The sequence below is a fragment of the Orcinus orca genome, chromosome 9 (assembly GCF_937001465.1).
Source record: "Orcinus orca chromosome 9, mOrcOrc1.1, whole genome shotgun sequence".
In the NCBI taxonomy this organism is placed as follows: domain Eukaryota; kingdom Metazoa; phylum Chordata; class Mammalia; order Artiodactyla; family Delphinidae; genus Orcinus; species Orcinus orca.
This window is the reverse complement of record NC_064567.1, coordinates 57,726,718-57,744,688: the sequence shown is the minus strand read 5'-3', so window position 1 is coordinate 57,744,688 and position 17,971 is coordinate 57,726,718. Positions and strand designations below refer to the sequence as shown.

The 17,971-nt window shown below is 36.1% G+C and overlaps 1 protein-coding gene across 3 annotated transcripts in view; it reads right to left on the bottom strand.

The window, feature by feature from the left end:
• Positions 1-17,971, bottom strand: part of CASD1 (CAS1 domain containing 1) — a 75,233-nt gene that overhangs the window by 13,220 nt on the left and 44,042 nt on the right. For 2 of the 3 annotated variants that reach the window (XM_004265586.3, XM_033420470.2), the window contains 7 exons: positions 11,367-11,486; positions 10,244-10,400; positions 8,795-8,874; positions 6,431-6,532; positions 3,643-3,783; positions 3,047-3,124; positions 351-443 (listed from right to left, as the gene is read on the bottom strand). In XM_004265586.3, coding sequence (XP_004265634.2) covers positions 351-443; positions 3,047-3,124; positions 3,643-3,783; positions 6,431-6,532; positions 8,795-8,874; positions 10,244-10,400; positions 11,367-11,486 — 771 coding nt within the window. The remainder of the gene's footprint in view (positions 1-350; positions 444-3,046; positions 3,125-3,642; positions 3,784-6,430; positions 6,533-8,794; positions 8,875-10,243; positions 10,401-11,366; positions 11,487-17,971) is intronic. The other variant, XM_033420469.2, reaches the window with a different exon arrangement.

Sequence of the window (17,971 nt, the reverse complement as noted above, 5' to 3'; positions counted from 1 at the left end):
CTCAACTTGATTTCATTTTTGTCTATTTACAAATTTCATTTATATCTATTTCATTTTTTTCTCTTCTGATCTCAGCATCTTGTTGTACTTGAAAGCTTAAGACAACGTAAAGAATATTTGAAAGTCATCTATGTCTAGCCATTTAAATAAGGCTTTAAATAATGTAATGTCTAGCCATTACATTCTATAATACTGCTGTTGAAGTTCTAAATTTCTTTCCTATAATTTCATAAATAACATAGCTTTGATTAAAAAAAATGTCAGACTTACACACCTATATACTCATTCACATACACACCTGCATATAACACTTGGTTGTGTAAGACAGACCAAAATATTAATGTACCAACCTCTAATGAAATTTTTCCAAACCAAGCAAAAAATGAACTGTAAACTGAACGGGCATATCCAGGGATATTCCTTATTAGGATGAAGGCTAAAATCTAAAGAAAAAACACAGAGGCAAATATTAATAATCCGCTTATTAAAATAATTTTGCTTTCTTTCAAGTAATAACTTTATTATTTGTTATGGAACTTGATACATCGACACAATGGTTTTCTTCAACAGATAAATGTTTTTTTCAAGTTATTTTTATTTTTTTTTGCGGTACGCGGGCCTCTCACTGTTGTGGCCCCTCCCATTGAGGAGCACAGGCTCCGGACACGCAGGCTCAGCGGCCATGGCTCACGGGCCCAGCCGCTCCACAGCATGTGGGATCCCCCCGGACTGGGGCACGAACCCGTGTCCCCTGCATCGGCAGGCGGACTCTCAACCACTGCGCCACCAGGGAAGCCCCTCAAGTTATTTTTGATCCAGAGTCTACTCTAACTGGATTTCTCAGCATGTGGTCTGTATACTGCAAACAAGTGCAGGTTTTACATAGTACATGGCTGAACAGTTTTATTTTATGTATATTAGAAAAAACATAAACTCATCTTGAAGCCCTTTGTGTAGAAAATGATGTATTTATGTAGCAAAACTTAATAAAATTCCATAATACAATTTTGTATTAATGTACTAATGTACTAATCCATAAAGTATTTGCTTTTTTAGGAGCCGCCCACCCCCATCTTTTTGCTCTCTTCAAAAGTCTCCTTCTACTGGCAGCAATGTAAACGTGGGAAAAAAATAACTAAGGAAAGATGAGCATGTGGAGTGACTAGGAGAAGAGGTGGTAAGGCTCAGGAGTGCTTGTGTTAGTGTTATTCTATGTGCAGTCACTCTCTTCCTTAGCTCCCCTTATATTGTTCGGTATTAGTGCACTGTTAGTGGAACAACCCCCTTCCTTTCATGTCATTACAAAAATGACATCAGATATGATATACAAAGTGTTATATCTGGTTGTCTGCAGAAGTCATGAAAATGTTATATGAATATAGTACAATGTTTAAAATGTCATTATCAATTGTGTTTGGAGAGTCTGTCTTATGCTTGGTTCTACTGACTATATAGAGGTTTAAGAGGGATAAAATAGTTTCTTCATTGAAGAGAACTTAAAACCTAAAACAAGATCCTCCAGAAATCCTATTCCTCTTTGTTGAACTACTCATTTTTTAGGCCTCGGCTTAGACATACTTTCTCCAAGAACCCTGCTCTGGTATCAAGATGGGTTATGAAGAAATCCCACGTGTTTCCGAAGTATCCTGTACTTGACCATCACTACACTAATCACAATACCCTATGATTACCTGCAACCAGAGGTATCTCTGTAAAAGGTAAATCTGATTTGGGTTGCCCATAGCCTCTGCCCACCTCCTAGGCACTGCGACATACTTCTCTCGACCCTGGGTCTCTGAGCCCTAGCCCCAATGGCCTTCATTAAGTTCCTTGAATGTGAATATGCTCTTTTCTACCACAGGGCCTAAGTTCTCACTGCCTGCCTTCATTCCTCCATTCTCAGCCTAATTTTATGAGGGAAATCATCTCTGAACCCTAACTACCTTCACTCCAACTCCAACTAGATCATATCCTGTATTATATTCCCTTGTAGCATCATGTACTTCTATTTATAATTACATGGTGATTATATGATTACTATCTCTAACAGAAGAATATAGGCTCTGTGAGGGTAGGGACCATGTCTGATTTGGTCACCACTATATCCCCCAGCATAATATCTAGCACATAGTAAGTATCAAATATTTGTTAAATGAATTTTAAAAATTGTTAAATGGGGCTTCCCTGGTGGCGCAGTGGTTGAGAGTCCGCCTGCCGATGCAGGGGACACGAGTTCGTGCCCCGGTCCGGGAAGATCCCACATGCCGTGGAGCGGCTGGGCCCGTGAGCCATGGCCACTGAGCCTGCGCGTCCGGAGCCTGTGCTCCGCAACGGGAGAGGCTACAACAGTGAGAGGCCCGTGTACCACAAAAAAAAAAAAAAAAAAAAATTGTTGAATGAATGTTTACTGATCCATATGTCTATTAGACTGTAAGTTCTGTGAGGGCAGGAGCTACATGTACTTTTTACATGTAGCATGGTTCTTTTTTTTTTTTTTTTTTTTTTTTGCGGTACGCGGGTCTCTCACTGTTGTGGCCTCTCCCGTTGCGGAGCACAGGCTCCAGATGCGCAGGCTCAGTGGCCATGGCTCACGGGCCCAGCCGCTCCACGGCATGTGGGATCTTCCCGGACCGGGGCACGAACCCGTGTCCCCTGCATCGGCAGGTGGACTCTCAACCACTGCGCCACCAGGGAAGCCCAGTAGCATGGTTCTTAACACATAGTCTCATAGTTTTTAATGATCTTCTAAGTAAAAAAGTAAATGAAGAAATTTGAATAAATAAATGATGAAAAAGCAAACAGGAGAAAAGAATTAACATTTTCTGAGTGCTTATTAAGCAACAGACACTGATCATTTCCATACATTTAATAACCACTCTTTAAAAGAGATTTTAATATCTCTGTTACAGTAGAGGAAGGTAGGCCTTAGGAAGATTAAGTAATATACCTACATTTAATAGAGTTTAATCTCAAATCTCGCTGCCTCTAAAGACTCTGTTCTTATCAAAAATTAAGAAGAAAACTTTCTCTAAATAAAGATAATTACCTGTACCACAGAAACAGATGGGTGGAGTTCATTGCACTCTGCTTTGTTTTTACAACTGCTAGCCCAGATGGAATAGGTCTAAAATAAAAAATATATGCATCAGTTCACAAAAATATATATGCCTTAAAGAGGCAGCACTCAACTTTAAAAATAGTTTTATTTATAACATTATACTTCATTATGCTATTAAAAAAGCTTCAGTAAAAACTGTCCACAGGTTTGCTCATCACTCTTTTTGGTGTGCTCAAATATCAGAAAGTAGAAAGAGGGGAACATAAGTCTGTGATTTTCTGGAAGTAGTGATCATAAGGCAGTGATGGCTCTTCCTGTCAAACACCTTATGTTATATTTTTTCCCAAACTTATTACAACTTTTAAAATTCTATTTCACTGAGATCTCAGTTATTCTTCATATTTAACATATATATATTTATATTCTCTTTAGAATTTATGTTCAATTAAAAAATAAGGAGAAAAAGAATTTCAAAAGTAAAGATTTTATTTACTAAAAACAAATGATTAAACTCCTATCTCTTAGAAGTTAATTTTCTGTACTGTGGATTTGGGAAATTTAGAAAATTACATTTTGAAACTTACCAAGAAAGAAACTACTGAAATAAATAATAGAAAATTTGAAACTTTGTTTGAAAAAAGAGGTTCACCCTTTCCTTCAGAAAGTACTTGGCGCTTCTGTAAAGCCAGATAAATGAAAGCAAACAACATCCCATGAAAGACTACCTAAAAAATAAGGAGAGAAAACCTGTTTTAAACAGCTACTTTTCAATAAATAGCAAATGTAATTGGTAAAGGAGAACAGTATGTATAAAAGTATGTAGGTAAAACGCTTAAAGGTCCAAAGTTTCTATGAAGAACTTAAACTTCAAGAAATGAAGTCAATGATCGTTGGAAACAATTTGCAATAGACAAGCAAACATCTCTTGCAATGACACAGATAAGCTGGTTTACTCCAAGCAGTCTCAGCAGCAAGTGAAGAAATAAAGACAATTTATATATCTGGAGAAAACCATAATTCGAAAAGATACATGCACCCCAACGTTCATGCAGCATTATTTACAATAGCCAGGACATGGAAGCAACCATCAACGGGTGAATGGATGATGAAGATGTGGTACATATATACTGTGGAATATTACCCAGCCATAAAAAAAGAACAAAATAATGCCACTTGCAGCAACATAGATGGACCTAGAGATTGTCATACTGAGTGAACTAAGTCAGACAGAGAAAGACAAATATCATATGATATCACTTATACATGGAATCTAAAAAAATGGTACAAATGAACTTATTTACAAAACAGAAATAGAGTCACAGATATAGAAAACAAATTTATGGTTACCATGGGGGAAGCGGGGGAGGGAAAAATTGGGAGATTGGGATTGACATATATACACTACCATATATAAAATAGATATCTGGGACTTCCCTGGTGGTGCAGTGGTTAAGAAGCCACCTGCCAATGCAGGGGACACGGGTTCGAGCCCTAGTCCGGGAAGATCCCACATGCCATGGAGCAACTAAGCCTGTGCGCCACAACTACTGAGCTTGTGCTCTAGAGCCTGTGAGCCACAACTACTGAAGCCCAGGTGCCTAGAGCCCATGCTCCGCAGCAAGAGAAGCCACTGCAATGAGAAGCCTGCGTACCGCAATGAAGAGTAGCCCCCACTCGCCGCAACTAGAGAAAGCCCACGTGCAGCAATGAAGACCCAACGCAGCCAAAAATAAAATAAATTAAATAAATTTTTAAAAATAATAAAATAAAATAGATAAATAATAAGAACCTACTGTATAGCACAGGGAACTCTACCCAATACTCTGTAATGACCTATATCGGAAAAAAAATCTAAAAAAGAGTGGATATATGTATATCTGATTCACTTTGCTGTACAGCAGAAACTAACACAACACTGTAAACCAACTATACTTCAATAAAAATGAAAAAATGATAAAAACTATTCTGAAGACACATGATAAAATTCAAATGTACTCAACCAAGATAAAATATATTTTATATTGGTACTTTCAAGCAAATAAACAGTAACATTACCAAGAGCATACTTTGAAAAAGCAGTATATGCACATAAGAATGAAAAAAAATGGTGGATCAGAAAGCACAATAGCTTTCTTTTCTTTTTTAAAAAAATTATTTATTTATTTTTGGCCACGTTGGGTCTTCATTGCAATGTGCAGGCTTTCTCTAATTGCAGCAAGCGGGGGCTACTCTTCATTGCGGTGCATGGGCTTCTCATTGTGGTGGCTTCTCTTGTTGTGGAGCATGGGTTCTAGGCACACAGGCTTCAGTAGTTGTGGCACACAGGCCTGTGTGGCATGTGGGATCCCGTGGCATGTGGGATCTTCCCAGACCAGGGATGGAACCCATGTCCCCTGCACTGGCAGGCGGATTCTTAACCACTGCGCCACCAGGGAAGTTCCAGCTTTCTTTTTTAAATAAACACTTAACATGAGCTATCATAGTAGACTGCCCTAATGAGAAAGTTGAGAATTAAAAATTATTTTATGGCAAGGCTTTAACATAGCTTTTTATTCACATATGGTTTTGAAATGCAATGTACGATTGGAAAAATAAAAATAATTTTAAAAGTAAATATTTTATTTATTAAGAATAACTGGAAAGTGCATAGGTATTAGAAACCAGGAATAGCACAGAAAAGGCACTAAGAAAATATTTGTTGAATGAAAAAAGGGAAGAGTAAAAAATGGAAGTTAAAGGGAAAGAGTGAAGAGGGGTAATTAATATTTATTCAGTGTCTATTATTTTCCAAATGCTGTGCTAGATGTTTCATATTTTCTTGGCCAATTAAGTCCTAACCAGCCTTCAAGATAAAATTCATGGAATAATCCATGACATTGCTCTCTTTTCTTTGCACACTTCTATTACAAAATCCATACTGCAGAGTTTAGCACTAATTATAAGCAGTAATCCAGAGTTTTTGGGTTTTTTTTAGTAATCCAGAGTTTTAAACTAGATTATAAGGTTTAGAAGCCTGGTGGTATGTCTTCTTTCTCTAAAATATATCCCTCATAACACCAACATCTAGAACATATATTGGAGCTTAATAAGTATTGTGTTGAATGGCTGAAGCATATATATGAGATCATCTCTAAGTCAAAATTATGACTCAAATAAAGGTCACTTTATAGATAACATTTTTATAGTATTTTCCTACTGATATATGTACACATGCATACCCTTTCTCCACTATAAAAACAGGGGAGGGCTGGACTGCTTTGATTTACCAAATCAACATGTTTCCTTATTCCAAAACTAAATAGATTAAAATTTTCCAAATAATTTTTAAAAGTATAATTTGAAATAGCAAAAGATCACAAGGTAAATACATACGTAACGATCTAACCTCCATCTGAACCACCATTCATATACATTGCCTTTCAGTTCGAAACACTTGGACAATGGCCAAAGAGAAAAGATCTTCTCAAATGCACCCTGAGAAGAGGAATCCAGAAAATAAATTAAGATGGTACAAGTTAATACTTGCCTTGCAATTCTATTACAAACTGTCATTTTCTAAAGTTAAAATTATATAAGGGTCATTCACAATTTTAAAATTCTACTTAAATATTTCATTTGAAAATGCCATTTCATTTGAAAATAAATATATTCTACTAAAGGCTATGAAAGATGATTTAAAACATTTTTGTTAACTTACTTTCACTGCATATGAAAGGCTACTGAGACTGAAAAATAAGACAAACAAACCAAGCTGGTAATTGGAAAATTATTCCATTTAAGGTTTTTAATCTAGTATACAAAAGAGTTAATATTTACTGATCAAAACACAAAAATACAAAATACTTCAGCCAACACAGTTATCAATAACCTAAAGGATGATGGTTAAAGTTATAGTTTTTCTTTATCTAAATGTCCTTAATAATCTATAATTAACCATTTGAGTTAAAAGAATCCTCTGAATTAGTCACCTTACTCAATCAACCATACCCAAATTCCATTACTAGCCTTTGAAACAAAGTTTACAATTTTACTCTGGTCGAGTTAGTGAATGTACCCCCTTATTAATCTGACAGCCTGGAAAATCTGGGAATGAAGGGGCAGAAGTCTTGGGTACATTCCTGCACATTAATGAAGTCTTTCAAAAAAAAGAGAACAAAAACCTCAATTTCCAGACTAAAGAATGAAGACAAACTCTATTAAGGAAACTCCATTATTAGACATAATGCCACAGCATAAAAAAATGTTTAACATCACAACTTTTAAAAAGGCTAATAAAAATCAAAGCAAAATATGAAAATAGTATATTTTAGGTAATACCAAATCTTTAGGTCAGAAGAACTTTATTAACAAAATGCAATATTCTCCATTTAACCGCAGAATTTAAAATGCTAATAGCTTATAAAAATAGGTTCTATTAAAGCTTTTGCCTCAGAAAATTAACGATGATTATTACCAAGACTTGCAATGTAAGGTATATACCTATTATATCATATTTCTATATTTTATCTATATATATTAGAGATACATGGCCCTGTAGATCATATATCACATAATGATGTATTTATAATTTAAAAATTTATTTCTCATTAAAAATTATTTTTTGATTAATAATCAAGTATTTAATGAGCACCCATTTTGTGAAAGACACTGGGCTATGTACTTTTTTTTCTTGTCCAGTGGTCAATACTGATCCTAAGCTGGAGAAATCTTCTTAATTCTTTCTATTGAACTGTTGGTCCGTGTTCCTTTCTCTCCCTCAGATGAACCAGGGGGTGTTGGGAATTTTAATGAATAATTATCAAGTAATGTGGCAGTTACCTGGCTATTTCTTTATACATTTGCCTATTGCTTATTATTTTATATATTTCCTGCAAAAAACCTTGGAAGTCAGGCAGAAATAAATATGCTTTATTTCTAAGTATAAAAATAAGTAGGAAAGCCTATAACACAAACAAAAAAAACAGCTTTATAGGACTACACACACACACACACACACACACACACACACACACGCTTATATGGCATTTTTACCTGGCACAGCCAGATACAAGACAGAGAGTGTTGGAGATGGGAGTAAACTACAGAGTATCTCACAACTATAAGCACTCAAATTACAGTATTTTGTTATAAATATCATGCTGACCAAATAATATGTCTGTCTGAAGGACTGACCAGCAGGTAGCAATTTGCCATCCTGCTAAAATAGCTGAGAAAAACCTCAACCATCATAATAGGGGGACAAAAGTTTAGAGATAAGAAAATGACCAAAAGTTTTATTAAGTTAAATGTACTACATATATACAAACCCTTCACTCTGAAGCTGGTTTTATTAACAGCCAAAATTTTACTCTATGCAGTTATGGAAAAATCAAGTTAAATTTTGGTGCCATGAATAATGCACAAACCAAGTTGCAAATTCTCTCAAGAGAATTTTGATCTTCACTTAGTGTCTTATAAGAGGCATTCAATAAAAATTTGATTGATCAAAGTCAACTAAAGTGGATTTTGAACAATTGCCAGAGGAAGAGCTTTAAATTGCTCTTACAACAATAACAGTGGTAACAAAAGTAGATAGGTCTCAAAAGAACCACACTGAGTAGTCAGGTACAGAGTGACACTTTTATTACAGTCATTAAAAAATGAGGCTTAAAAAAAGCTCTGACTCGTCTCTCATACTTTAATAGATTTGAAATTTACAATAAAATAGAAAATATAAACCGAAAAGACTATACAAACCTGAGAATATGCCAAAAAACATATACATAACAGCAAGAAGGCTAGTTTCAACAGTAAGCCAAAATGCCAGAAACAATTTCCTAAGAGAGAAAATGTTTAATTTACTAAGAAATGTAAACTTACATTAGAAAACACATTAAATATCTCTATTTAACATATTAATACCCTGCATAGCTCTTAAAAATAATTTAAGGCTGCCTACAGGATACAAAAAATATATCTAAGTAGTATAAATTACAAGTAGGACACGAAGAAAAGGTGGAGGGTCCTTACTAGGAATGAGGCTACAACATTAACCTGATACCCCATATACCTGCTATTTATCCACTATTTTCAATATATTTGAAAATACCTCCTAGATTCAATTATACTATTCATTATTGAAAGTTACAACAAAATTTGGAACAATAGGTTCAATGTAACTCTAACAAACACTCACGTTTAATATAACTTAGATAATACTGCTTAAACATTAAAGTTCTAAGGAGAGAGCTTAAGAACTCCTTAGTGGACTAATTTAACCATAAGATGTATTTTAACATATGCATATTTTAAATTATGTGTTCACAGTTTATACATACTGATTATCATTTTATTAATATGCTGGGTTTGTGTTGAGGAATGAAACTACAGAGCCTGTCCAAAGACACAAATGGACTTTATTGAACCCTTTCCTGAAGAATTATTTGATATTATAATAAAGTCAACAGAAAATGTTTTTTGATATACAATATTTGATTGAAAGAGTTAAGTTAAATACATTATTAAAGATAAAAAATTTTCTTTTTCTAAAAAAGGGAGGCTTTTATTTTAATGACATGATCTTGAGGGGAAAAAGCATTAAGATAAACGACTGTGACCTCACTTTGAACATTATCAGACCTGGCTATGTGAAATCTGAAGATGACACCTTCTGGGCACTTAGGTTTCCTTAAACAAAAAACAGGTTTATAATAACTGCTTAAAGGGTTGTCTAGAATATAAACTGTATTAGTGATTTTTAAGCTTGTTTGACATAGTGTTTACTCAAAATCTCAATATATATATAAGAAATCAAATAAATCAGAACTGCCAAGATTGAAGCAGGATGTATGGCCCTGGAGCCCTGTTTGGCTTTCCTCTCTTCTGGCTCTCTCCATTCTGACTCCATACAAGATAGTTTGAAAACGGCTGCACTAGTAGATATGTAAAATGGCTTTGAAAATTTAACTTTAAAAAAGAGAAAACACATACAATATAAATGCAAACTATTGTTCTGCACTGTTATACTACTTGAACTACTTAACTGTAAAATTTTAAAAACATAATTTAAGAACAAAATTTCAAAACGTCAATGCTACACATAAATTTAACCTGTCAACATGTCTCAATAAAAATAATAGCCCCTAGCAACTGAAAAGGAACTTACATTGAAAGAATATATTAACATTAGTAAGAAAGTATATTTACCGTTTGCTTTCTTTTGGATTATCTGTGGCCATAGTGCTAAAGTAACATATATGACCATGAACCATACAGTGACCAAGGGGACAAAGTAATAGAATTGATAAGGCCGATCCATTACTATACATAACACCACTACCAGGAAATTGAGACGAAATAAGACCTATTAAAAAGGAGAAGAAAATGGTTTTCATTCCAGGTATGCATGAAAAGCAGACAGATTCTGACAGAGTATAAATGTTTATTTAAGACTAAAGTAACTGTACAAGTATGTTTTACTAATCCCTAAAATCACATTTGTTTTAAAATCATTGTAAAGAGTTGAATATAAAATATTTATGCATCATTATATTAACTGAATCCCAGCAAAGCACCAACCTGAGCTGTCCTTTGGTTACAACTGCCATCTTGTTAAATGCAGCAAAAGAATTATAAACCTCCTTCCTAGAGCTGCAGTTCATAAACAGAGATTAGATTACCTCAACAAAAGGGTGTCCATTTCATCTCTGTCTGATGTTGATTTACCTCATTTGGTATTAAACTGAACATTTTAATAGGTACAAAATAATATTACTCAAATTAAAAATTGTCTTTGAAAAACAAAAGTATCTTTGGGACTTTTGTAACAGTCATTTCAGACAATGTGATGTCAAAGAACACAGAATTTGAGCAGATTAATATTAGAGCTTTATCACTTACAGTGTGACCTTAGGCAAATTATTTAACCTCTCTGAGCCTCAGTGTCTTTGTCTGTAAACATAAAGATCACAACTCAGGGTTGTAATGAAGGGTAAATAAAATAATGTTTACAAACTTCCTAGCACAAGGTAGAAACAAAAAATATTAATCCTCTTCTTAGAGAAAACATAGCATGTTTTAACAATCCCATGTAACTGTACATTTCTACAAAACTAAAGTGAATCAGCAATGTTCTCCCTTTTGCTTTTATTATACATTCATCTAAATTCTATTTTTTCATCCCTCAGTAATGGAAATAACAAAACTTTAAAGTGCTATTTCATAAATTCAAATTATCCATGGCCTTAAAATGGACATATTTATAGTTTCTCCACAGTTAGGCACAAAAGCATGTTGAAATGAAAGAAAACAGATAACCGTGCATTCCTACCTGACATACTCTATGGATTCCAAAGTCTCCTTTGATCCAAAAGTATGAGAAATGCCCATACCCTGTCTGAAATAGATACGCAGCAACCAGAACCCGAATGTGCATGTACACAGGCAAAAACTGTTGACAAAAATAAACAGGTGAAATACATGCTGACACTAACTATACCTAAATTACCATAACCAGTAAATTTAACCAAGATAATGGAGCATCATTATTACTCAGCACTGGCGCAATGAAAAGATTTATTCTCGAAAATTAAGCCTTGTAGCAGGGGTTAAAAAAAGTAGACTTTGGAATTAGAGACCTAGATTCAAATTCTGGTTCTGCCACTCATTAGCTATGTGACTTTAAACTTAAATTTGAGTTTCTAAACTGCAAAATGAGACTATCTTCTCCTTCCTCAAAGGGTCTTGTGAGGAATGAATGAGTTAACAAATGTGAGGCGCTTTGTACATTTCATCCAATTTGAATTAAATATATTATATCCATAATTATTAATCACCATATATATGCTGAATACAAGGTCACTCTGGAGTTCACATTTTCTCAAGAAGATAAAAAACAAAACAAAGGGCTTCCCTGGTGGCGCAGTGGTTAAGAATCCGCCTGCCAATGCAGGGGACGTGGGTTCAAGCCCTGGTCCGGGAAGATCCCACATGCCGCAGAGCAACTAAGCCTGTGCACCACAACTACTGAGCCTACACTCTAGAGCCCACAAGCCATAACTACTGGGCCCGCGAGCCACAACTATTGAAGTCCTCATGCCTAGAGCCCGTGCTCTGCAACAAGAGAAGCCACCACAATGAAAAGCCCGCACACCACAACGAAGAGTAGCCCCCGCTCGCCACAACTAGAGAAAGCCTGCGTGCAGCAACAAAGGCCCAGTGCAGCCAAAAATAAATTTAAAAAAAAATCCTAAATAATTAAAAAAAAACCAATGCCCCCCAAAATCCTACATTCTTGGCCCCACTAAATATACAGAATTTAGACTTGTAAATAAAATCATCACATGACTACTTAAAATATTTGATTATTCAGCAAAAATTACATTTAAAAAACACATGCACGCTTAATTCAGAAATATTATTTCCCTTCTAATCTTATTTTATAAAACAATTTTATTTTACACTCCTGCATGTGTTTCATCTTCACCATGAGTTTTCAGAGCATCACATCTTCACTTCTATCTAAGCTGAAAGAAATACAACATATTTCTAATCTATATTTTATGGGAGTCACTGGAAATATTATTTACAAGTCCTAACTCTCCTAACCTTAGAACACTGTCATGTGTTCTCCCCACCACCTATTAGTCCTTTAGGTGTATAGTCACGATCTCTACAGCACAGGCAGTGTACTGCTTTTTAAAATGATCTTTAACAGGCTTGTTTAGTGACATCCAACCTTTGTAATTATAAAGCCATTCTTTTAGGAATAATTACTAAGTCTATGTAAACATTTTTTTGGCTTCTATTTTATAGACTCATCTGATCACCTCTGTAATTATCCAGCATTAACACTGGTTATGGCCATTTTAGTTTAACATGTCTTCCCTAAGTGATACTTTGTAGGATAAAATTACTTTATAAGGCCTTGAACATATGCATCTTTTGTATATATCCTCGAATGCATTCTTGAACACATCTTTTTCTTTTCTGAGGGATAACATTTTTTTCTGGAAGGAAAACCCCCTGAATTATAATGTCATAAATTCTTCAACATAGTCTCCACTCTAGCCAAACTGTTAGATTCTCTGTCTCCTAAACTGGTCTTTCTTGTACTTTCCTGTCACCTCTCCTTTGTTTATCTGTTCTTTATACCCTGGAATGTTCTCCTAACCACATTTTGTTTATACAAATACTATCCTTCTTTAGAGCCCTGGTCAAATTTTCCATTCTTTTACTCTCAGATGAAAGTCATTTCTCCTTTTGAGTTCCTTTAAGCACCAACAATCTATATATTAGAGTTTATATTTATTGCTTTTCATCATTAGTTCTTTTTAAATGTCTTATCTCATCATTAGATCAGAAATTTTCAATGAAGGTGTAACATATTAGAATCACTGGGATGAAAGTGGGAATACAGTATTGAAATAGCCTCAAAACTTATCTAACCTAAACCTGTATCTTTACCTCATTCTTGAATACACTCTAAAATATTCCCTTCAAGGGCCTCCCTGGTGGCACAGTGGTTGAGAGTCTGCCTGCCGATGCAGGGGACACGGGTTCGTGCCCCAGTCCAGGAAGATCCCACATGCAGCGGAGTGGCTGGGCCAGTGAGCCATGGCCGCTGGGCCTGCGCGCCCGGAGCCTGTGCTCTGCAACGGGAGCAACAGGAGAGGCCACAACAGTGAGAGGCCCGCGTACCATTAAAAAAACCAAACCAAAACAAAAATTCCCTTCAAGTATTTGAGCACCTTTTAATAGCAGAAAACACACAAATTCCCAAGGCAATCCATACCATTTTCAGATGGTCATTAATTGCTATAAAGTTCCTTTTCATGAAAAGTTGAAATCAAACTCTATGTAAAAGCTACCAAATTAAGCTGTCTAGGGCAGTGCTGTGTGATGAAAATAAACTGTGAGCCACATGGTAAATTTTTAATGTGGCTGCCAGACATTTAAACACTTAAAAGAAATAAGTGACTGCCAGGTTCCTGGGATCCAGGGACAACTTCCCCCGGAGAACGCACAGCGAGCCTCACGCTGGTGTAACATCACGCTGGCCTCTGCCGCCGCAGGCTCGCCCTGCACTCTGCGCCCCTCCCTCCCCCCCACCCCAGCCTGAGTAAGCCAGAGCCCCCAGATCAGCGGCTCCTTTATCCCTGTCCTGTCTGAGCAAAAAACAGATGCCCTCCAGCGACCTACATGCAGAGGCGGGGCCAAATCCAAAGCTGAGCCCCTGGGAGCTGTGAGAACAAAGAAGAGAAAGGGAAATCTCTCGCAGCAGCCTCAGAAGCAGCGGATTGAAGTTCCACAATCAACTTGATGTCTGTGGAATACATGAATAGACAACGAATCATCCCAAATTGAGGAGGTGGACTTTGAGAGCAAGATTTATGATTTTTTCCCCTTTTCCTCTTTTTGTGAGTGTGTATGTGTATGCTTCTGTGTGAGATTTTGTCTCTATAGCTTTGCTTCCACCATTTGTCCTAGGGTTCTATCCGTCCTTTTTTTTCAAATTTTTTTCTTAATAATTTTAATAACTTTATTTTATTTTACTTTATCTTATTTCTTTCTTTCTTTCTTTCCTTCCTTCCCTCCTTTAGACAACAAATCATCCCAAATTGAGGAGGTGGACTTTGAGAGCAAGATTTATTCCCCTTTTCCTCTTCTTGTGAGTGTGTATGTGTATGCTTCTGTGTGAGATTTTGTCTGTATAGCTTTGCTTCCACCATTTGTCCTAAGGTTCTATCTGTCTGTTGTTTTTTTTAAATTTTTTTCTTAATAATTATTTCTTAATTTAATAACTTTATTTTATTTTACTTTATTTTATCTTACTTTATCTTCTTTCTTTCTTTTTTCCTTCCTTCCCTCCTTCCTTCCTCCCACCGTCCCTCCCTCCCTCCTTCCTTTTTTTCTTTCTTCCCTTCTTTCCTTTTCTTTCTTTCCTTCTTTCTTTCTTCCTTCCTTCCTTCCCGCCTTTCTTTCTTTCTTTCTTTCTTCCTACTTCTACTAATTCTTTCTACTTTTTCTCCCTTTTATTCTGAGCCGTGTGCAGGAAAGGCTCTTGGTGCTGCAGCCAGGAGTCAGTGCTGTGCCTCTGAGGTGGGAGGGCCAACTTCAGGACACTGGTCCACAAGAGACCTCCCAGCTCCACATAATATCAAACGGTGAAAATCTCCCAGAGATCTCCATCTCAACACCAGCATCCAGCTTCACTCAACGACCAGCAAGCTACAGTGCTGGACACCCTATGCCAAACAACTAGCAAGACAGGAACACAACCCCACCCATTAGCAGAGAGGCTGCCTAAAATCATAATAAGTCCACAGACACCCCAAAACACACCACCAGACGTGGACCTGCCCACCAGAGAGACAAGATCCAGCCTCATCCACCGGAACACAGGCACTAGTCCCCTCCACCAGGAAGTCTACACAACCCAATGAACCAACCTTAGCCACTGGAAACAGACACCAAAAACAACGGGAACTACGAACCTGCAGCCTGCAAAAAGGAGACCCCAAACACAGTAAGATAAGCAAAATGAGAAGACAGAAAAACACACAGCAGATTAAGGAGCAAGATAAAAATGCACCAGACCTAACAAATGAAGAGGAAATAGGCAGTCTACCTGAAAAAGAATTCAGAATAATGATAGTAAAGATGATCCAAAATCCTGGATATAGACAAGACAAAATGCAAGAAACATTTAACAAGGAAGGAGAAGAACTAAAGATGAAACAACAATGATGAACAATGCAATAAATGAAATGAAAAATACTCTAGATGGGATCAATAGCAGAATAACTGAGGCAGAAGAATGGATAAGTGACCTGGAAGATAAAATAGTGGAAATAACTACTGCAGAGCAGAATAAAGAAAAAAGAATGAAAAGAACTGAGGACAGTCTCAGAGACCTCTGGGACAACATTAAATGCACCAACATTCAAATTATAGGGGTTCCAGAAAAAGAAGACAAAAAGAAAGGGACTGAGAAGATATTTGAAGAGATTATAGTTGAAAACTTCCCTAATATGGGAAAGGAAATAGTTAATCAAGTCCAGGAAGCATAGAGAGTCTCATACAGGATAAAACCAAGGAGAAATACGCCAAGACACATATTAATCAAACTGTCAAAAATTAAATACAAAGAAAGCATATTAAAAGCAGCAAGGGAAAAACAACAAATACCACACAAGGGAATCCCCATAAGGTTAACAGCTGATCTCTCAGCAGAAACTCTGTAAGCCAGAAGTGAGTGGCAGGACATACTGAAAGTGATGAAGGAGAAAAACCTGCCACCAAGATTACTCTACCCAGCAAGGATATCATTCAGATTTGATGGAGAAATTAAGACCTTCACAGACAAGCAAAAGCTGAGAGAGTTCAGCACCACCAAACCAGCTTTACAACAAATACTAAAGGAACTTCTCTAGGCAAGAAACAAAAGAGAAGGAAAAGACGTACAATAACGCACCCAAAACAATTTAGAAAATGGGAATAGGAACATACATATCAATAATTACCTTAAATGTAAATGGAGTAAATGCTCCCACCAAAAGACAGAGATTGGCTGAATGGATACAAAAACAAAACCCATATATATGCTGTCTACAAGAGACCCACTTCAGACCTAGAGACACATACAGACAGAAAGTAAGGGGATGGAAAAAGATATTCCATGCAAAAGAAAACCAAAAGAAAGCTGGAGTAGCAATTCTCACATCAGACAAAACAGACTTTAAAATAAAGACTATTAGACAAAGAAGGACACTACATAATGATCAAGGGATCGACCAAGAAGAAGATATAACAATTGTAAATATTTATGCACGCAACATAGGAGCACCTCAATACATAAGGCAAATACTAACAGCCATAAAAGGGGAAATCAACAGTAACACATTCATAGTAGGGGACTTTGACATCCCACTTTCACCAATGGACAGATCATCCAAAATGAAAATAAATAAGGAAACACAAGCTTTAAATGATACATTAAACAAGATGGACTTAATGGATATGTATAGGACACTCCATCCAAAAACAACAGAATACACATTTTTCTCAAGTGCTCATGGAACATTCTCCAGGATAGATCATATCTTGGGTCACAAATCAAGCCTTGGCAAATTTAAGAAAACTGAAATTCTATCAAGTTTCTTTTCCGACCACAACGCCATAAGACCAGATATCAATTACAGGAAAAGATCTGTAAAAAATACAAACACATGGAGGCTAAACAATACACTACTTAATAACGAAGTGATCACTGAAGAAATCAAAGAGGAAATAAAAAACTACCTAGAAACAGATGACAATGGAGACACGACAACCCAAAACCTATGGGATGCAGCAAAAGCAGTTCTAAGAGGGAAGTTTATAGCAATACAAGCCCACCTTAAGAAACAGGAAACGTCTCGAATAAACAACCTAACCTTGCACCTAAAGCAATTAGAGAAAGGAGAACAAAAACCCCCAAAGTTAGCAGAAGGAAAAAAATCATAAAAATCAGATCAGAAATAAATGAAAAAGAAATGAAGGAAACAATAGCAAAGATCAATAAAACTAAAAGCTGGTTCTTTAAGATAAACAAAATTGATAAACCATTAGCCAGACTCATCAAGAAAAAAAGGGAGAAGACTCAAATCAGTAGAATTAGAAATGAAAAAGGAGAAGTAACAACTGACACTGCAGAAATACAAAAGATCATGAGAGATTACTACAAGCAACTCTATGCCGATAAAATGGACAACCTGGAAGAAATGGACAAATTCTTAGAAATGCACAACCTGCCAAGACTGAATCAGGAAGAAATAGAAAGTATGAACAGATCAATCACAAGCACTGAAATTGAAACTGTGATTAAAAATCTTCCAACAAACAAAAGCCCAGTACCAGATGGCTTCACAGGCCAATTCTATCAAACATTTAGAG